This window comes from Poeciliopsis prolifica, unplaced genomic scaffold (genome assembly GCF_027474105.1).
Source record: "Poeciliopsis prolifica strain line A6 unplaced genomic scaffold, Auburn_PproV2 SCAFFOLD010, whole genome shotgun sequence".
In the NCBI taxonomy this organism is placed as follows: domain Eukaryota; kingdom Metazoa; phylum Chordata; class Actinopteri; order Cyprinodontiformes; family Poeciliidae; genus Poeciliopsis; species Poeciliopsis prolifica.
Window position 1 is genome coordinate 10,620,455 of NW_026562385.1, and position 21,130 is coordinate 10,641,584.

Consider the following 21,130-nt stretch of genomic DNA (forward strand, 5'->3'; position numbering starts at 1 on the left):
GGAGGAAAGAGGTGTCTCAAAAAAAAAGCAGAGAAGAGAAAAACAAGCATGGTAATAAATAAATAAAGCTCAACAGAACTGCGTCTGAACCGTCGTTCACATCCTCGGCGGGAACAGAGAGCAGCGAGGAGGAGCTGCTGATACGCACTGCTGGAATAACTGATGAGAATCCAAGTTGGAAACTTTGCAGCAGCGTCTGGGTCACCGTCTGGATTTGTTTCTAATTTCGGTGCGAAACTATCCACGCGTTACACAAGTCGGATCGCAGAGAACGCAGGAAGAGGAGCTCTGTTGATAGGTCATCTGACCTTCAGAAAAACTTTATTGTACACTACAGTTACAGTACAGACCAAAGGTTTGGACACAACCTTCTCATTCAATGGGTTTCCTTTATTTTCATGACTATTTATAAGGCAAGAAAGCCACTTATTAACCTGACAGGTTATTATGGGTTTTCACTTCACAGGCACACCTGTGAAGTGAAAACCATTTCAGGTGACGACCTCTTGAGTCTCAACAAGAGAATGCAGAGTGTGTGCAAAGCAGTACTCACCGCAAAAGGTTGCTACTTTGAAGAAACTACAATATAAGGCGTATTTTCAGTTGTTTTACACTTTTTTGTTCAGTACATATTTCCACATGTGTTTTTTCATAGTTTGATGCCTTCAGTGTGAATCTACAATGTCAATAGTCATGAAAATAAAGGAAACTCATTGAAAGAAAAGGTGTGCCCAAACTTTTGGTCTGTACTGTACATAAAGAATAAAAAAACACAAAAAAACCTTAAGTGGCTTCAAATATGTTTACAAATATTCTATTTTAATATATAACAAAGTCATATTTGGGGTGTTTTTTTATTCATGAATGGAAGTCAATACATAGTTTGACATAGAAAAGCTGCAAGAAAGACAGACAGAGCTAACCCAGCTAACCCATATGGTGTGGTGACTGCAGAAACTACCCTCAGTTTTAGCTGTCGAGATAAAGCGGTACAATCTAAAATGTACACGTGTTACATGAAAGAAACAGGGACGCAGTGCTTTGCGACTGGTTGCCCACACTCCGATAAATAGCTAAGGTCAGAAATGAGTTTTAAGTAATAGAAAACTAGAGAGGGAGAAGCAAGAAGGTCAGTTATGCTAGCTTGACTATGACCTGATTAACATGTAGGTGTGCTGTGGAATTTGGTGTGCTTCGTTTCAGTTAAAAACAAAACAGGCGACTCTCACCCCAACTCTGACAGATCATCAGTAGCAAGTGTTTAAATGAGCTAATCAATCAATCAATCAATCAATCAATCAATCAATCAATCAATCAATCAATCAATCAATCAATCAATCAATCAATCAGAAGATCGTTTATTAATATCTGCAAAATAAACATCAAGCGTGAAAACGTAACACTGTCATGTTTTGTTCTACGTGTGGTTTCCTCTTCATGTCATGATGCTGCGTGCCAGGCAGCAAAAGCAATCAGTGCTGCTCTGCGTCACTTCTAACGTGGGAAATTGAAGCATGGGAATTTGAACCTGAGCTACTGTGTCAAAAGTTTCCAAGTAACTCGGATCCGGATGTGTGCACAGACACGGTTACCGTTACTCTCTACAAACCAGCAGCCGCTCCTGCCCACCTCTGCGTGGGCAGAGAAGAAGAGGCACAGCGGCTGACTGGCACGGCTCACACGGTTCAGAAGCGCCAGCAGAAATACATTTATCTGTTTCTCTTTGTGAGGATCTCCGGCTGGCACAGACTTCTTCTCCTTATTTCACTGGTTTTTAAACTTGCTACTTACAGTAATTAGCAATAAATAAATAAATAAAATGAAATAGTGCTGTATCTTGTCAACCGCTAACTCTTAAATTACTCGTTCAAGTTTCGTGGTGTTTGATTCAAGTAAGAGTCGTAGAAGTTTCTACAAACGTATCAATGTAAAAGTGTACTCCAGTTTACTTCAATGCATCAATTTTTGTGTTTGCAAAATTAAAAATCTAGGTCTTGACCAGGGCTGTATTTGAAGAATAAAGGGCCCTGGGCTGTAGTCAGTTTTGGTGCCCTTTCAAACCCCCTCGGAAAATAAATAAATATCTTTTACTCATGCAAATTATAAAACACTGATAGATAGAGCTATGCAGCCAAAATAGTTTTTTTATTATTTTATTCAATTATGGCAAAACTATTAAAACTTTTTCCAAATACAAAAATGACCTAAATCGTGTTTTGTTTTTGTTTGTTTGTTGTTGTTGAGGATAGACTGAATCTTTTTCAGTTTTCTTCAGTTGAGTCTAAAATAAATGGCTTTCAATAAGAAAAACGTGAATGTTTTGAACTCGGAATGATTCTGACCGTTTCATTCATTTAATTAAAATATTTCATGATCAACTTATTGTTGATCAGTAACAACATTCTCAATAAAGCTTTTCCTTTTAGTTAAAAAAAACTTTGACCCATAATTTCTCTGCACTTGTCTGCACATTAAGTACAAATTGATGGGTGGCTTAAAATGTCTGGCAGATTTCCTCATGCTGGTCCTGAAAAGATGTACTGCGACTTTAAATAAACAAAAATCTTGAAATATATATAAAAATGAAATATATATAAAATGAGCAATTATGATGTTTTTATGGCGAGAAGAACTTTGAATAATAATAATAATAATAACCTTGGCTGAGGAGAGAGGAGCAGAGTTTGTAAAACAAGAACAGTATGAAAAAGTTAAATCTGGGGTAAAAAGATCAGTCTTGGACCGTTCAGACTGCCATGAAAAAGTCGGATACGGGTCGCAAATAGATGGAAAGAAACTCAGGGATTTGGGTCGGACTTTTGTCTACTAGGTTAACGAAACCTTACTTTGCTCTTGCCACCATGAGATGATCAATATATAACAAAACCTGATTGTCTTTGCTGGTGCAAAAGAATATTAGGGTTACTGTGGAGAAAAACTAAATATGTGTTAGAATTTTATTTCAGAATTCTAAGAAAAGCGTCAGAATTTTTCTGCCTTTTTTCAACAGATGATGATGGATAGCGCCGCAGTAATTTTATTTAGAAGCGCACTTCCAAGCGAGGTCAGTAGACGGCAGTACTTTAGGGCTGGTTGCTTATCAACTCCCATAGGAAAAGAATGTTTTTCCAACGGTATCAATGACATCAGCAGTGATGTCATAACTCCATGACATCACAAAGGAATCTCTCTCTTGAATGTAGCTCAGAGAAAGCGTTTTATCAGACCTGTTCCACAATTCCGTTGCGGCAGATCACTCTACAGAGCCTGTTCGAAAGTCACTGAGACGAACGAAATATCGATTCCAGATATCGCATTCCTTTCAGAGCAAGAATATCAACATGAAGCAACAACAGATTCCATTTGAACATGAAGCTGAGCTTTCATGGGTCGACATGATGGACCTCAACGTCCAGGTCGACTACGACGCCGTCGTTTTCCCTTTTGAGGATGACAGCGACAGCCTCTTTGAGCCCGAAGATGTACCATCAGAGATCCAGGGCGAATCAAGTCCTTCCGGCGACTTTGAGATTTCAACATCATCCGAAGTCAAGCAGGAAACGACTCGGTCTGCTGGCTTCGAGATCATCCCCTCAGTGGAGGTCGTGGACAAGACAATCCAACGCATCACTGATCTCACAAACCAGGTGGACGATCTTAAGAAACAATTGCAGAGCAAGATCTTTGATTTCCATGAGGAACGAGACCGGAGGATTGCCTATCAGGCAGAAGTCCAATCCCAGAAGGAGGAAATTCAAAGACTGCAAAACATGTTACAGAAAGAACGTCAGCAGCAAGTCAAACGAGATCATGACAGAAAAGTGCCAGCTGACAAGAGCCTCCTTCAACAACTCGATTACTTCAAACGGGAGGCTGAAAAATACGCCTCCCGGAATAAAGGTCTCATAGAAGTAATGGTTGAAGAGTACAGAGTGAGACTGAAATACGAGGAGGAGCTCAAAAGACACAGTGAGCAAGCTTCAAAATTTGTAGAACAGGAGGAAAAGGTGAGATCTCTGCAGGGTCAGGTGTCAGACCTGAAAATTAAGTTAAAACTTGCCCTGGAAAATAACCATCCTAGAACCTGCACCCAACCAGAGGCCCCCCTGCAAACACAAGGCTTCCCGCAAAGAGAGGAGTACAGGGAAAGACAGGCCTTGAATCAACCAGGGGTCTCCATCCATAGCTTGGCTCAGCCTTCGCATCGACCAACACCCAGGTCGCAAAGACAGGAGTCCACACAAAGCCAGACCTCCACACAAACCTGGAGGTCCGAAGAAAGACCGTTGTCGATGGAACCAACCTCCACGGGCCTTCGTGTTGGCATCGGCATGAAAGGCAAGCTGTCCCCGGCTCGACCTTTGCGCCGACCCACATCCAGGTGGGACTAACCTGGGTCACTCTCCAAACCCAGGTTTTGCTAAAATTCAGCTTTTATTAATTGGTTAATTGGTCTCTCTAAATTGTCCAAAGGTGTGAATGTGTGATGAATATTTGTTAAAAATGTCTGACAGTAGGAAAAGAAACAGAGAATCTGTGAAAATTCATCTGGCTCTTCCACTGACCAGAAACAACCAATTAGAACCAAAAGGTTCTGACTGGCTGAAAAGACAAGATTTTGGTTCTGATTGGTTTCTAATGTGTTGAATGTGTCTGAGCACTTTCGTCACATTAGAGAACTAGTCTACTGCAGCCATGCAATTGGCAGAAAAACAACCTAACATTATGTCATCATTGTTTATTCATAGAATGATTTAGAAAACAAAATCCTATACAGGTTTGTCAAAACTATTTCGACCCATATTAGAAATTTGCATTGATTTCCCTTCATTTTAGTAGCTGCAATTTTGCCCAACCTACACATTTTCCCTAACTCTAACATTAACTAAAACTTAATTTGCAAATTTCCTCTAAACATTACCCCTGACCCAAATCAATGAGTCCATCATATTAGGACCAGGCTTTGGTCCTAATATGATGGAACTAATGCAGTGTTTCTCAATTCCCCTCCTCAGGCGAATGCCCTGCCCTGCATGTTTTAGGCATTTCCCTTCTGCTACACCTGGTTTGAATCTATAGGTGATTAACAGGCTTCTGCAGAAGAGGTCATGCAATTATTTGGATCAGCTGTTCTAAAACAGGGACACATCTAAAACATGCAGAGCAGGGGAGCCTGAGGACTGGAATTGAGAAACACTGACCTAATGTGACACTGGACATATAAAGGTGCGTTCACACCAAATGCGTTTTGAGCATCAGGCGCATCTGGTTTGCACTCAAAGTCTATGTGGCGGCGTGTCGAGCATCTAATGTGGCGCAATTTGAACCGTTTGGAGCGTTTCACTCATCTAGCGCATCCAACACGCCACAAAGACTTTGAATGTAAACCAGACTTTCCTGACGCTCAAAACGTGTTTGATGCGAATGGACCAGTAGAATGTTCAGTTCCACTGGTAACAATGACATCAGCAGTGATGACATCACTCTTTGATGCATCAAATGAATCTCTCTCTGAGTGAAGCACACAGGCTGTTTTTACAGACCTGTTCCTGTTTCAGACTTTTAAGTTCTAACTTATGAATCTTCTACAGGAGGATTGTTACAATTATTGTTACAATTATTGTTACAATTATTTGAAGGCAGAATCGGCCCAGTACAGGTTCACATTCTCAGGTGAGAGAGACTCACCTGGTATAAAGTTAATTTTTCGGAACTGGAATTACACCGAAGATAAATTAGTTTAATCAAAGCACGTCATGAATATGTGAGCATGTACTCCACATATGTCAAAGTCAAGGCCCCCTGAATCATATTTAATTACTATTAGAACCGGCCCGCAGGCTACAGCCGCCCGCTAGCGTTTTGCACACACCAACACTACATTCCCCACAATGCAACGGTAGCCCGGGTCCTCAGGAACTATTCTGAGTTTCGCTCACCAAGTATGATTATTATAAGCGGCCTGGGCTTGTCTTTTTTTAAGTTGCTTGCAGATTTAATGAGTCACGGTTTTTGGGCTTAATAAGCAGACTTACACCCCAGAATTTGTCTGACATTTTAGTTAGACTCTCCCTGTCCATCATTTCCTGGATGATCCGTCCCGCTGTGTCTTTGTTAATGTCAAGTTAATATTTGACCTCTGAATGACGGCGAGCTTCGCATTGCGCTCCAGAAAAAAGCAAACATCAAAACTAATATGGAGAGAGCGATAAAAGATCAATATGATGTTCACAGGTGGTGGAGCGTTGTTGTTGTTAGCAGCTGCTGAAAGTAACTGAAAAAGTTACTTTTAATAGAACTTAGTTACTTTTCAAATCAAGTAGTCAGTAATCTAACTAAGCTACTTTTTCAAGGAGTAGTCAGTAATCTGATTACAGTTTACTTTTTCAAAGTTACAATGCCATCACTGCCTGTGTGTCTTCTGTGTGGAGATGGGTTGGCTGTAATGAAAGAATATAACCTAATAAGAATGTAATCTATCAAGCTTCTCAGAAACACAAAGACGAGTAGAATATGGACATCATAGAGCAGCACAGTTATCCATTTTCAGTTTATAATGCACTTCAATTTATCTTGATATTAAGAAACATATTTTGTTTTTCAAACCAATTAAATTTTTTTGCTGTTTGCCTGTTCAAAATGTTTTCCCTTGAGGTTAGTGACAGAGACATAACAAAATATTGCTTTATTTCTTTAATTATTAAATAATACATACTGTGTTAGGTCTTGGTTCAACAGGCAATGTGCAATCATTTCAATATATTTTAACATCCCTGCCTTAGAGAGAGAAAACAAAATAGATGCTAATCTTAACAGGAAAGACAAATCGGAGTTCTTCAGCAGAAAAACAGATTTTTTTTTCTTCATAATTTCAGGATTAAATACACGCTGTAGAAAACACCGGCTTTCATTAATGATGTCAGGAGGGATAATTTGAACAACCCGACGTGGATTTTACGTCTTGATTTTTACATCTGAGTTCAGAGATCAAAGCTGCAGAGCTGCCACTTCCAATTTACTTCCATCTGTTTCACTGTTTGGACCAGACAGCGTGGGCGAGGTCCAGAACCGAGACAAAGACGGTAAGTACGTTTGTACGCAGAAAAGGCTTTTTTCTAATCACAACTGTTGGATTTTCTTAGCTGTTCCGAATGTTGACGAACATGTTTGTTTTGTTTTTTTAAGAGAACATTACTTTCCTCACTGCAATAATGCAAAATAGGGACATTTTGTTAGAACTACAACTGGTTTCCTTAGTGATCTCCTCCTGTAGTGTCCCCTGTGCTGCTGCTGTAACCCGCAACCCCACGATATTTTTATCGTAAAATTAAGAATCCTTTTTTTTTTTGTTTTCTCACAAATTAGATTTAAACCACTAACTAAGACTTAAACAATGACGTATTTTCTGTTTTGAATATTTCTAAAAATGTAGATCTGAGCCTGACACTATGATTTATAGTAGTTAGAAGTACTTTAATAGAAGTATGTGGTCACTGTGGATAAAAACCATAAAATGTAATTTAGCAGTGGGGGGGAAACAAAGGCTTCCCCCCTACTGTTCACTGTTTCACACTCATTACGGGCTGAAAAGCGCTAAAAGGTCAGGCTCTCGAATCTCCCGGGACTTAAAAAGTAACTTGTCATTGTGACTTGGTTTCATTCAACCCTCAGGGAGACAAGTACTGCGCAGCGAAAAATGTTCCTTTTACAACTACTGGCCACGTTTTATTTCAGCTTTGCACAGGCTGAGAGTTCAGCCGCGGCTGCAGGCGCCGCACGTCCGTCCAGCGTTTCCTCTCCCACCTTACGAGCGGGTCGTTGTCTTTATCACAGGCCAGGTGCCGCTGCCGTAACTCAGCACCGGCTGGCACCGTCGAGACACCCCAAGCCAGGAGGTTAAAATGAGCGATCGTGACTCCGACTGGGAGCTTTAAAGACGCAGGCAGAGGTTTTCGTGCAGGACGGCATGTCAACAACTCGGGTCAGATGTGTCGGGATCATGAGCCGCGTTACCACTACAAACGTGCGCAAAACCTTGACTATATTCCGCTAATGTTAAAAAAAACACACACACACAATTTTGCAATTATGGTGTTTCCATTGTGTAAAAATCTTCAGGAATCAAGGAGTTGAATTCAAGGACTGACCAGAATTGCTGGTACGGTGGATCGCCCAGGGCGCCACCCTGTCTAGGAGCATCAGTGTTTAAGCTGGACCACAGCTCAGCTCCAGCACTTAAGACAATGTCACATCTTTTTTGTCGCATCTATCTATTGATAGTTTGTTTGAGGCGTTATCTTGAAATTTGCCCAAGTTGCTCTTAAATGTAAACCTACCAGAAAGTTAAAAGTCATGAAATCGTGTTTGGTGCCAAACTACTTCACCCAACGTTTGAATTTGAAGGCCATGAAACTTTTTTCGGAATAAACTCTCCGATTATTCTGGTTTTCTAAGCACACTAAAATCATTTTGAAAATTCCACTAATCAAATCAAACCTGCATTACCTGTTCGTGAAGACGACCCAAATGCAGCGAGGCAAGAAGATTTGAAGATTTAATGGAAACATAAGAACAAAAAAACACATGGGAGCCAGAGGAGAACATAAAATCTACATAAACAAACAAAAACACAAAGAGCAAGATCGGGAAAACAGGATCAAACGAGATTTAACAGAAAGAGTAAGAGAGGCAGATGTTTGTAAATAGGAAATAATCTAGTAGTAAAGAATGTGTAAATATGAGGAACATAAAAATTGTTCATCTCTGGTGTTTGGTTGATAACACACAAATGTTTTAGTTTTTCAGTAATACCACACAGTATCTGAAAAAGGTCTAAAAAAAAAAGAGAAAAAAAGAAAGATTTCATACGTCTGATTTTCACCCGGGCTTCTCAGTCGGCTACAAACTTGTGTCTGGTCTCAGAGTGGGCAACAAGTGTCCCTTTCTTCCAGCCGCTTACAAAGAGGCGCATTCATTAAACCAAGAAAGACAGAGCCGAGTGAGGCAGAGAGGGAAAGAAAAACACACACAGACAAACACAGAAGACGAGATGATCACACTTGCTCTGTTTTCCTAAGCGGAGACGAATCAACAAACCGAGAGCAGAATGAGCTCTGTGTGAGTCAACGCCACGGGGGGAGTTAACGGGGAACGCCGTGCGGCGTGTGTCATCACCCGTCACAAATGCAAAAAGCACAAACTGCTCTGACGTTGTCATCGGTCCGAGAGGTGAGGTCGGGGTTTGTGTTTTGCGCCTATACGTCATGAGGAACCCGAGCTTCAGTGAACAAAGCGGCGGCGCCGGGCCCCGGCTCGCTTCTGGGTCAGCGGCTAAAAGACACTGGAGCTTTCCGTCTCCGTGAAGAGACTGGCAAACCGGCTGGAGCCCCGGATTCAAACGCTCCCGCAGGCCGACCGGGGAAGAGATTACCGTCCAGATATGGCAACTGACCGAAAGGGGAAGTGGAAATAAAACAACTTTTGAAGCCATCCAGCGAGAGGGGTTCTTATTCCTCCCTGGTACCCCTCCCTACCGCCTCTGAGTTCACATTGGGGCAGGGTCGAGCGCTATCAGTCCTGCATACCAAAAAGCATTCCGGAGGTACGGCACGTCAGAGTTACGAAGGACGAAGGAGATGATGAAAGCGAGGAGTGAACCGTGATTCACGGGGAGGGAGATTTACCCGGGCAAGGAGAGGATCCATCTACCCACCGAGTGGAATCCACAACAAACAGAAGATGTGAGCAAAGAGCCAAAACACCAGCAGAGAGACAGGAAGGCCCAGACAAACGCAACAGACCAGAGATGTTCTGGTCTGGAGAGAAGTCTTTACTGCGGCTCTCCTTCAAAATGTCCCCAGAATAATTAAGGGTTGTTTCCGTCTCGTAAGGCAAAGGGAGAGAGAAAAGAAAACACAAATGTCAAGAGAACAGATTAATTAGAGACTTTGCAGAGATGCTAATACAGCTGCCGCTGTTACCTTGCTGGTGTCTGTTGACTTGTTAACAAAAAGTACATGTTGTCTCTGCAAGCTTCCGTCTGGTTAAATCTCATTACGAATGAGGGGCTTGCAAGCAAATGAAGCGCGGCGCAGACAGAGTGAGTCATTACTTTTTTTTTTTCTTTGTATCCGAGATGTTTTGATTTTCACTGATTAAGAAACCGAGTCGATGCTTATCTAGGCCGGATTGCCAAATCCTGTGCAGGACAGAACCAAACCAAACAAGAAAAGACACAATCACAACATAACATTGGGTCTGCTGTGACTTTGGCGAACTATATTTAATCAAAAGTATTTTGGATTTAATTTCTGAAAGACTCATAAACGTCATTGACGTCCTCTGATGCTCTCTCCGGCGGAGGGTTACTCGGCGCGTTAACACGGTCTGCTGCGGTCAGGAGCGCAGAGTTGCAAACTAGAGCGAAAATATGAGTGGAGTCAGAACTGGAGAGCGCAGCGGTAAATTTCACTTTAAAAAACACAGCGGTTAGAGCGGGCGACCCGGAAACAGAGGCTAAAGACGTCCAAATCCTGTCCTCGGTTCCTCCGCCGCGCAGCGTTCCCACATTTCCTCTGCCCCATCCGGTCCAATTAGTGTCAAGTCAAATTCTTACAATAATTTCAATCTGGAAAATGCAATATTTCCAGATTGCATTTGAAACAAAACAACTTTCCCAAACATAAAAACCTGGGAAGCTGAAATGTTGGGTTTGAGACACTAAAATATTTTCTTGAACTTTTTTTGAGTCCGTTCATTTTTACATTTCAAGCTAACAAAGTTAATGACCTACATTTATTCAGTGGATCAACAGGATTCATTTTCTTCTATAGTGTCAAAAAAGTTTGATAAATTCAGACACTGACTGGATTTGACTAGAATAAACGAAGGAGAAGCGAGTTTGAAATGTGCTGAAATACACGGCGTCTGCGTATTTAATGGCACCATGAAGCAGCTTTAGGTTCTTCACACCTCACTGGCTTCTGGAGGCGCCGCGGAGGGCGGCGCAGCGACACACCGTCAGCAGTCTCTCCGCCCAGCTTCTTCTCTCAACCCCCCCCCAAAGAAAAACAAAAACAAAAAAAGGAGGTGCACGGTCAACTTTGTTACTTCATATGGCTGTTTGAGCAGAGGATTTATAGGAAACCGAACAGAAACAGAGTTGCCTGAGACTCACAGGGTTTTATTTTCACTGTAGCCTATAAACAGCAACACGACCTTCCTCTGATGACACGAGAAGTTTCCGAAAATAATGCTGCTGAGCACGCTGCGGCTTTGGTTCTGGAACCAGCAACGTTCACAACCGTTTTAAGGAAAAGACCTTCAGTGAGAATGATGCCACAAAATAATTCACTTCTTTTATCTGCAATTATCTCTCAATAAATAAGAGTATAAGCTCAATATTCGTGTTTTGACAGTAATTCTTTTCAAAAATGTCAAATAGATCCTGATAACTTTGGTAACAATTGGTTTGTAGCTAATGGAAAATTCATTAGGAGCAAAACCAAAATGATTTTTTTTTATTGAAATGATATATTATGGATTACATAACTATGAAGACTGTTGCCTGGGTTTGTACATAAACCAGAAAACCTACGTAAGTTCTGTTTTTTTATATGCAGCATTGTTTGATACAAACTTTAATAGACATCTTCCCAATCAGACGGTTGCATTTCTCTGTTAAATATGTTTTGTTTTTTCCTGTCTTCTCAGTTATTCAGCCTTGCTTTAGAAACTGAATTTTTTCTTTTGTGTTCACTGCAACCTGCATCCATCAAAACCAGGAGGAATAAATGATCAACATGTGTGTAATGACTCCACACTTTACACAAGCGTCGCTTTCTGAATCGAGTCACTGGAACAAATTATCTTTTTTGTTTGTTTGTATGTTTTCTTTATAAACTCATTGAGTTGTACTCGTACATTTTATTGGCCGGAAATCACCCGCAGCAAGTGCGGCGCGTCCAATAAATCGACCTTCGCTCCAGCCCGACTTGTGTGAGAAGAAGAGGGATTTCTCTATATGAACATTTGCGTTAAATAAAACATGACTATTCTGCCCAAACGGCTCGCAGCGGAGCCGCCTGACAGTTTCAGGAGAGAAGAGTCGGTGTGCAGTGCGCCTGCAGGCGTTCCCCCCCAGAAGGAGCCACGCTGGGACGAAATCTAAACACCAAATCTTCTGCGTCTGCAAGCCTTCTCCCTGTTTGTGGGCGGCGCATTAGACACGGAGTCTGTTTGCTCTGCAAAAAAACGTTGCCACGGTTTATTCGACGGCATGAAAACCGGTCCGCGGAGCTAATCTCGCAAAGATAACCGAGGAAATGCCGTCTGGTGAATCTTTCAAACGTTTCTGAACCCGCATCAAACGAAGCAGCAAAACTATTTTTATCCAATTACTTATTTCTTGTCACCTTCACTGTAATTTATTGGAATTTTATATGAGATGTAACTGCAACAGAAGGTGGATCTAGAGTGTTTTGATCAACTACTTTTCAAATGTTTAATTTTTGGGAAAATTGAACAAGCAAGTACTATTTGTTCTTTCACTTCTCACTCATGGATTACTATGTCTTTCTCTGTCACATGAAATATATTAAAATTTGCACCAATCCAAGTTTTTTTTCGCTTCCCATGCCGACGTTTGAGGCTGAGTATCGGCCGATACCGATCCGATACAGAAAAGGTGCTAAATGGACTAAAGGTTTTTTTTGTTTTTTGTTTTTTTAATGCAGACGTACATGTACTGAATTACAAATGTATGTGATAACGCTGGACCAATACAGCATATTCAGCTTTACAAGCTTCCCTGATGTCGACAACCAAACGTGTAAAAACAGTTCATAAAGTGACAAAAACAATAGGCTGACTATCTTGGTCAAACGTCAATAAATAAACTGTAACAAAACCTTCTTTCAAATGAAGTGAAAATGAAGTGAAAACAAGAATCCTAATTATGATGCAAAACAAATCATGGAGAACGATGAGAGCATAGCACAGAATTCGATTGAATAGATCTGCTCTTTTGACTCTGGCTCAGTCACCAATACCTGATCCAGAGATTTTTTTCTTTCAATATCAGGACCAATACAGACATTGATATCGGATCGGTGTGTATCCTGTTGTAACGCGTCAGAATGTGAACCAGTTCAACGCCGATGAATACGTCTGCATTTCGCTGTCTAGAAGGTTAAAGGTGAGGGAATCTTTTAATTCACCTTCAAAAAAACATTCACTGAAGGCTAAAAGCAACGACGTCGTTGAAGACTTTCCCTTTGTAAACATGACACTCCCAGGAGGCTGATTGATGCAACAAACCGGAGTTTGTCACCTATTATGTAACGAAACAATATCTCATGAACAATCAGTCATTAGTTTCCTCCACGTTCCTAACTACTCTAATGGTTTTCTAAGACATGAAAGCGTGATGCGTTCCCATGGCTGCCCGTACTGTGTGGTCCCCACACCCTGCTGGAGTCTCACCTTCTCTGGAGTTTTGGTCTTGTTGTTGTTGTTGTGCGACGCCAGTATGACGTCTTCGTGGACGCGGTCCAACAGCCACAGGAGGAATTCCAGGGCGTCATGCTGGGAGTTGCCACGAAACTGGGATCCGTACTTGGACACGACCGTCTGGGGGGGAGAAAGTGAGGCATGAGGACGCTGAAAACTTTGTGTAAATCTCATGAACTGCAGTGCGACTGTGACAGTGTGGCAGCTTCTTGCTGAATTTATTTTCCCCCAGCTTTAGGGTTATGCCTGCAGGAGGACAAATGCTCAAACAAATGACCTTTTTAAAGTGAATATAAACCTCAAGTTTCTTTTCGTTTGGTCATTTTACACAAAATTGGACACAAATGCCAAAGGCGGTAAAGTTAAAACAAACTAGTGCAAGGTTTTTAAGGTGAGGGTGCATTTATAAAACAAATGTCCCCAACTTAGAACATCTCATGAAGAACTAATGGAACAACTGAACAGTCACTGGGAAATGGCCGTCAACCACAACATACCAACCAACCAAGGAGAGTTTCAACCATATGTCCAGCTCTGGAGGAGCTGCAGAGACAAACAGCTCAATAAGCTCGTCTTTGAAGAGTGGCAAGAAGAAAGCCGTTGCTTTAACATTTGGTTCAACATCCCGACTTAAGCAAACAGCAGAAGCGCGGCGCTGAAAACAGAGGAGGCTTCAATGAAACAAACGGGAGATAAAAATTCAGTCACATTCGCATCTAATTGAAAGCGAAGGCCGAACGCCATCTTTGAAGCGTCGCCAAGACGCAGATAAACTCCAGCAGGAGCGATAAGGTGTCCTTATCACTCACACCCATCTTCTGATACCGACTTAAAAGGCTAGCTTCCCTCGCTTGATATGCCTCGTGGACGTGAAAACGCCGTCAATCTGGACAATGTTTCAGAGACACGTCAGTCGGAAAATATGAAAAGGTGATATTCAGAGCTGTTAGTCATGGCTCTGCGGAGATAAAACCACTTCTGTTATCGCAGCTCTGACAGAGCCGGGCTGCTCTCTGCTTTAGAGGTGCACCGCAGTTTTTATCGTTTGACAATGTTAGAAATTCTTCCCACCCCTTTAGGATTCCTGTGGTTTACATTTATTTTAATTTGATGCAGAGGAAAGGGAAGTATTTCTTCAATCACATGTTTCACATTCCTATTTGGAATATGAATCAGCTGTGCATGATGCCGTAAAGTTTTATTAAAAATTTTTTTTTTGCACATTTCTTGAAGCTGTTATGTTGTAACAGTATATCATTAAGCAAATAATCTGTGAGGAAAAAAAAATCAAGCTCCTTCGCCTTCTTCCAGTGCTAACTAGAAACAACCAATCACAACCAGGAGGCGGGTCTTAGCGCTGTCATTCACCCTCTGCTCATGCTAATCAGCATGGCTACATATGATTCTCCTGTAAAGGTAAGTTGTTTTTCCACCATGAGCACATTTAGCAGAGAAAATGTGAGATTGATTGACAGCGCTAAGCCCCTCCTCCTGGCTCTGATTCGTTGAAGCCCAGTGCTTCTCTGGTATTTGAACCATTCTGAGTTTTACTCGTTGGTTCTTTGGTGCTCTGACAGTTTTCTCGGCGGCCTGTATTAAACTCGTGTTGATATTTGGTCGTTTCCAATCATCGACCCCCTCCAGTAACTCAGCCCACGCTCCCCTTCAGCTCCTCCGCATTCAGTTAATTAGTCTCGCCTATCCTTTGTGGCGGTAATTACTCCCTCCTCTAGCGTTCAGCGGATTCCCAGAATCAGCGGGAATTCGGGGGCCACAGCTGGCTGCTAATTCCTGAAACCCCTGACTTGAAGCCCCCACCCTCTGAAAAAAAAAAAAACACTTAAAATTGCCCATGTTTATATAGAAGAAGTTGAAGAAGCAAACAGACCTCAATATGGATCGATAATCGCTGTCGAAAGCGTCTCAGCACAACGTTTCTGGGATTAAAGGACTAATGTTGCAGCACCATCTATAGTAACTCATCCATGTGATTATCTTCAGTCGCTTTGATTACTGCTACAGTGTCTTAAAAAATAACAACAAAATTCAACCAGACAGCTGCAGCTGATCCAGAGTGAAACCAGTGAGAGCAATATATTTGTTTGATGATGTGTATTGATGGCTTCATAATTGGTTACTGTACTTTGAACTTCCTTGTTGCTGAAATGTGCTTTACAAATAAACCTGCCTTGCTATGAGATCTGCAGGCCAAAGAAAAACCCGATTCCGCTTCTGCCACCAGTGCACGACGCAGTAATTGAGTCTGGGTATTTCTGCTCCTCAAGTTGCATTTTCTTCCAGTATTTCGGATACGCTGTGTGAAAAATAAACAAAATCTGTCAATAGCCGAATTTTCCGGAAAACAATCTGTAGTTCTGTTGCACAGAAAAGTTTGAGGATACGGTCACTGTTTTAAAACCTCACTGTGATTCAAATTCACAAATAACTTTAGCTGATATTTTTTCTGTTTTTCTTTTTCTTTTTTCTTACAGACTTAAATTGCTGTTTTGAGACTATAATTGAACAAAAACGTCTTATAATCTCATCTGGCTTTTCAAATTTTGGGTGTAAGTGCAAACGCTTCACCCTGACAAACACTGTGAGCCAGCCTCTGGTTGAAGCCATGACACACTCAGCCTTGTTGTGATAGAGCCTGCAGGCCGTGATCTGAGCTCACCTGCAGTCAGTCATTACAGCGGAGCAATAACAGTGATTACCATCAGCTCCTGGAAGGTGCCGATTGTTTGAGCGATATAATTACGGCGGAGGAAAAGCCAATGAGTGTTTTATTACCGTCTGAGGCAGAACGATCACTCTGTAATGCCTGCAACCATTTAGCACAAGTCGGAGAAGAAAAGAGGCTTTTTCATATATATATGTACATATATATATAAGCATTAAGTATTTAAATCAGCTACCAGCAACTGGATGAGTGCAGAACTGTTAACTTTGCTTTTATGCTCACCCACCTGCTTAAATAGTCATGACATTTTGTTTAGTCATCACTTATTTTCACTTGCTAACTAGATGCCAAGTGCAAAGTGTACGGTTAGCTTACCAAAGGATTGTTTTAAAATAATAATAGATAACTGGTTTGAAACCGGGTCACTCAAAAGAGAAGCTGAAGATACAGGTGGAAAAACAACAATGCCGGGATTACTACTAGACGGCATATTTTTGAATTTGACAGGATGAAGACATTTCAGTTCCTCTGGGTGAGCAGCGCTGCTCCCCACACTGACCACCTTCATCTGAACGGCTGAAACAAAAGTGAAGCAGTTTTTTTTTTTTGTTGTTTTTTTTGCGTTTGCCACAAGAGACGTAAAAGTTTGTCATTCTTCTGACAGCTTGTGAAAAGCTTTGAGGCGTGGGAGTGCTTCAGCAAAGCGCCGCAGTAACGCCGCGGGACCGAACACTTGTTTAAGCTGCCTTCCACCTGTGTTTTCCTTAATGCCTTGAGGTTCTGGAATGCGGCGAGGATAATAAGGATTTTTATTTTTCCTCAGCAGGAGACACAAGTTTGGAGGAGGCCCAAGTGAGGAACTACAGACGAGAGCGAGGCGATTCTACACTTTACATACAGTCAAGTCAGTGAAATCCTGAAGAAAGAGAGAGAGAGAAAAAACTTGAATTAAGAGAAGCGGTAAAACATCCAGCGCCTTTTTCTTCTTTTCATTTTTTTTTTTCCCACGCTTCCAGGTCGAACTAGATCCTCAGTGAGTTAATCCGGCTGCTTTAGCTGAGCCTTTCCCAACCTCTGATGGACGAAACGCGTGACTCCCGGAGGACTCCGTCGTCCTAACGGAGTCAACAAATTAATAGACTAATTGAAACACACGCCAATCTCCTATTTGTAGAGCAATTCAAAAGCTTTGCGCCGGTTTAAGTTCCTGCTAATTTAGCCTCTCAAACTCAAGCCTTGGAGCTATCTGATCATTTTATAATCCTTCCTGCAGGCAGCTGCGGTATTACTCAACAGGCAATTTCTGAAAACTCAGGCAGCACTAACTGGGGCCCCTCAACAATGCCAAGAAGAACAACAGTCTGCTTGTTCGTGTGTGTGTGTGTGTGTGTGCCTGTGTGTGTGTGCGTGTGTGTGTGTGTGCGCATTACTGCAGGAAACATCTTATAAAGAGAAAAGCTCAGTGTTTTTGTTTGGACCGATTGGTTAATCTCAGTACGGTTCCCTTTGACTGCAGTGCTGAAGTGGATTGTGCAAGAAAAGAAGAAGAAGGTTAAGATTCGTTTGGCAGCAGGAGGTCAGACTGGTAAACTGAAGATGGCAAAAGAGCAACTTTTAGAGGGAAAACTGTATCAATTCAAATCGATTTTGCCTTTGATACCCTGACTCACCTTTGGTTGCCCTATCAGCTGAAATGTGATGTAATAATTCTTGCGTAACCGGGATAAGTACGAGAGAGAAAGCTCAGCACAAACGGTCAAATCACTCCCGGCGCCTACTCTTACGGGGTAATTAGCATCTCCAAGAATAAATCCATTGTTCATTTCTTTGTTCGCCCCACATTATCTACTTCTCGCCTTGAACTGGAGCTCCGAGTAAATCCAGGGCAAAACCAATCCCCTGGCTCGAGGAAGCACAGAACGATCTACGTGGGGACGCAAAGTTATCAAAATACTCCATCAGCTCTTGGAGCGGAACTTTCCGCAGACGGCTAAAGTTTGAAGTCGGGGTTCTAACGTGTGAGTCTGCGACCCGCTGACCTCGTGGTCCCAGACTGCTGCGACTCTGAGCAGAAGCCTCATTATCACCTGGCGGGGGTAAGGGCTCTCAAGTCACAGGCCGGCGCACTGCGGCAGGCGAATAGGTGCTATGCTATTATCCGAAACGCCTCGTGACAATGAAATAAGTCAGCAGCCCCCCCGCTGGGCAGCATCCTGCCTTAATAACGTGTGATTATGTCTGACTGAGCAGAGAGCAGCTGTACTTAGAGGTAGAGTGAAGCCATTCATCCTCCAGCAGGTGTTTGGTTAATGACGGCCACTGAGACTCTCCTTGTCGTTTCATTACCAGCTAATTATCACCTCTCTGCCCGCCATCAACACTTCTCCCCCCTCCCCCCCACCCCCGAACTGCCCCTTTGTCGAAATAAGAGCCGATGCTTAATTTAATTGAAGTTATAAATACAGATGTTTGGTGAAACTCTCAAGAGCAGCCTTTTCGTTTTGCCTCTCTTTCTCCTGCTGGTTGAATTCAAAATCTTCATGACATCAAGTTGTAAAAGTTGCACTTACAGGAGTACAATTCTTTTCAGTGTGTGTACCGTCGTTCACGATTACTTGATAACTGATGATAAAGAATTTGAAACTATGCCATTCTTGGTAGAACATATTTACAAACAAATTGTTTTTTTTTCCATCTTAATTACAAAATGTGATTTTTTTTTTGTTGTAGTTTTCGGCTTAAATATCGCTCATAATAAGTTTTTCTTTCATAAAATGACTTCTTTTAAGTCTGCACTGCAGCTCACAACTGGTCGATCACTAAATTTGTTGACGATTATTTTAATAATCTATTCATCACAATTAGTTGTTTTTGCCCTGTTCTGCTATGGTTTTGGGCTTTTATGGAGATACAGTATGAAAAGAAATATGAAAACTACTGGAATCTGTCTTTTCAAAAAAAGCTTTTTAATCATCCCGCGGTTTTAAGAGTCGGGTCCGTATGTTTTTTCATCCTGTGCGCAGCCCAGGGGTGGTTGGACTGACCTCGTGCGCTTTTCTGAGTTTTTTTTTGTGTGTGTGTGATTTCGGGAACTGATTGTCTGATGGGACAACGCTGCCACTGCCTCCCTGATGTCTGACCGTGACATCTGCCGCTCTCCTCCTGAGCAACATGCTGAGACCATGACAGGTTTAAACTAAAAATCACCTGCTTCTCAGTTTTCTGTCGCTTTTAGCCATTGTCATTGAGCGCTCCAGATTTTGTAGAGTTGTGGGTTGCGGACACCTGCTCTCTAAACTGACAAGTAAAAATAATAATAATTTTAAAAAAAAAGGCAGACTTAATCTAAAGAGTTGAATTCCAGCAGGAAAACAACCCCACGGATTGAGCTGTTATGATGTAAATGTTTAGATCAGCTTTACTTTATAGTTTCACCAAAAAAAGGGGTAAACTTTAAGCTTTAGGAGGAGCCATGTTTGACTGTGTGTTTCAGTTTGGATACCTTGAAGTTGACCGAGAGCTGCGGGGTGTACTCCAGAGTCCACAGAGCCCTCACCAGACCGGCCAGCTGCTCCGTGACTTCTCCCTTCGCCGGCCGCCTCTCCTCAGCCCCCGGCGCGGAGCTCCTGCCCTGCCGCCTCAGGTCCATCTTGTAGCGCTCCAACCCCAGATACTCCGCCAGCAGGTCGGTGTTGCTCAGACACTGGACCACCGCGTTCAGGAAGCAGGTGTTGCCGTGGTTCTTCAGCCCCAGCACGCCCGGGACTTTGTCCCCGTACTGGTACAGCAGCTTCTCTCTGCCGGCGCACAGAGACGAAGACGTGCTCGGCGGGTGCTTGGCCGCCCGGTCCCAAACCACCGCGGCCGCCGGCGCCGCGTCCTCCCTGATCATCCCCGAGCTGGCGGTGAGGGTGCAAGGTGCGCCGTCTCCGAACCCGCCGTCGTCGTCCTCCGCGTCCTGCGCGTCCCCGTCCCCGAAGTGGGTGAAAGTGCCCAAAGTTTTCATGATTCTGTTCACGAAGCTTCCCACGGACTTGAGCGATTTCTTCCGGAAAAGCTTCCCGGATTTGGTTTTCCTCTCTTTGCGCTTCTCTTCCTTCCCGTCCTCCTTGACTCTGCATTGTTTCTCCATGACGGCGACCTCCCCTCCTCTCTCTCTCTCTACTCCGCCGTCGGTCCGTCCTGACGCCGATGATGGTCGCGCGAATGCAGACGCCGGATTGTCATTTCTCTGCCGGTGTCCCGGTGCGCGGACGCGCCACCATCTCGGAATCCGGACGCGGCAGCGCGGCGCGGCGTTGTTCCGCAGCCCACCGGCCCAAAGCCTCCCTCATCCATCCTCACACTTACTCGGCGCGTTCATTCCGACTCTGGCGGCGATGTCACAGGCAGCCCAGCAGCAGTGCCAACTTCTGCAGGAGAATACCAACACACACACACACACACGCTGGGGCTGTGATTGCGTGGGGCGGCTGTCTCCTCCCACTTTAAATCAACAGTGGAGATAAGAAATCCAGAAATCCCAGGCAGTTTATGTTTTATTTCTCTGTTCTAAGAAGAAGATCCAGGTTCCGTGCATGTTTTGGCAACTGGGATTTCTTGTAATAAATGAGGAATAAGCAATAATAATAATAATACAACTTTAAAAAAAAACAAAGGCTTCCATTTAAATTGAAGTGGATTTTTTCATTTTTAAAATCTAAATCAGATAAGTCCCCAATACAAGTTCATCGTCCTTTATTACTTATATATGATTAAGGGGTTAAGTGTTTTATTCAGCAATTTAGCTAAAAAAATAAATAAAAATAAAAAATAAGTCTGTCCAAAATCATAAAAAGACGTGTGTTTATTTTATGAATCGTTTGTTCCTCTTCATGCGTTTCATGGAGAGAGAGGAAAAAAACGCGGGTCAACATCTTTGAGGTGTCAAACAGCGCC

General features: G+C 42.7%; 1 protein-coding gene across 2 annotated transcripts in view; it reads right to left on the reverse strand.

Moving 5' to 3' along the window:
- Positions 1–20,630, reverse strand: part of usp43b (ubiquitin specific peptidase 43b) — a 71,037-nt gene extending 50,407 nt beyond the window's left edge. For both annotated transcript variants that reach the window (XM_055035463.1, XM_055035462.1), the window contains exons 1-2: positions 19,695–20,630; positions 13,483–13,629 (exon numbers count right to left, since the gene is read on the reverse strand). In XM_055035463.1, the coding sequence (XP_054891438.1) occupies positions 13,483–13,629; positions 19,695–20,324 (777 nt within the window). In that variant the 5' untranslated portion in view covers positions 20,325–20,630. The remainder of the gene's footprint in view (positions 1–13,482; positions 13,630–19,694) is intronic.
- Between the last annotated feature and the right edge of the window lie 500 nt (positions 20,631–21,130).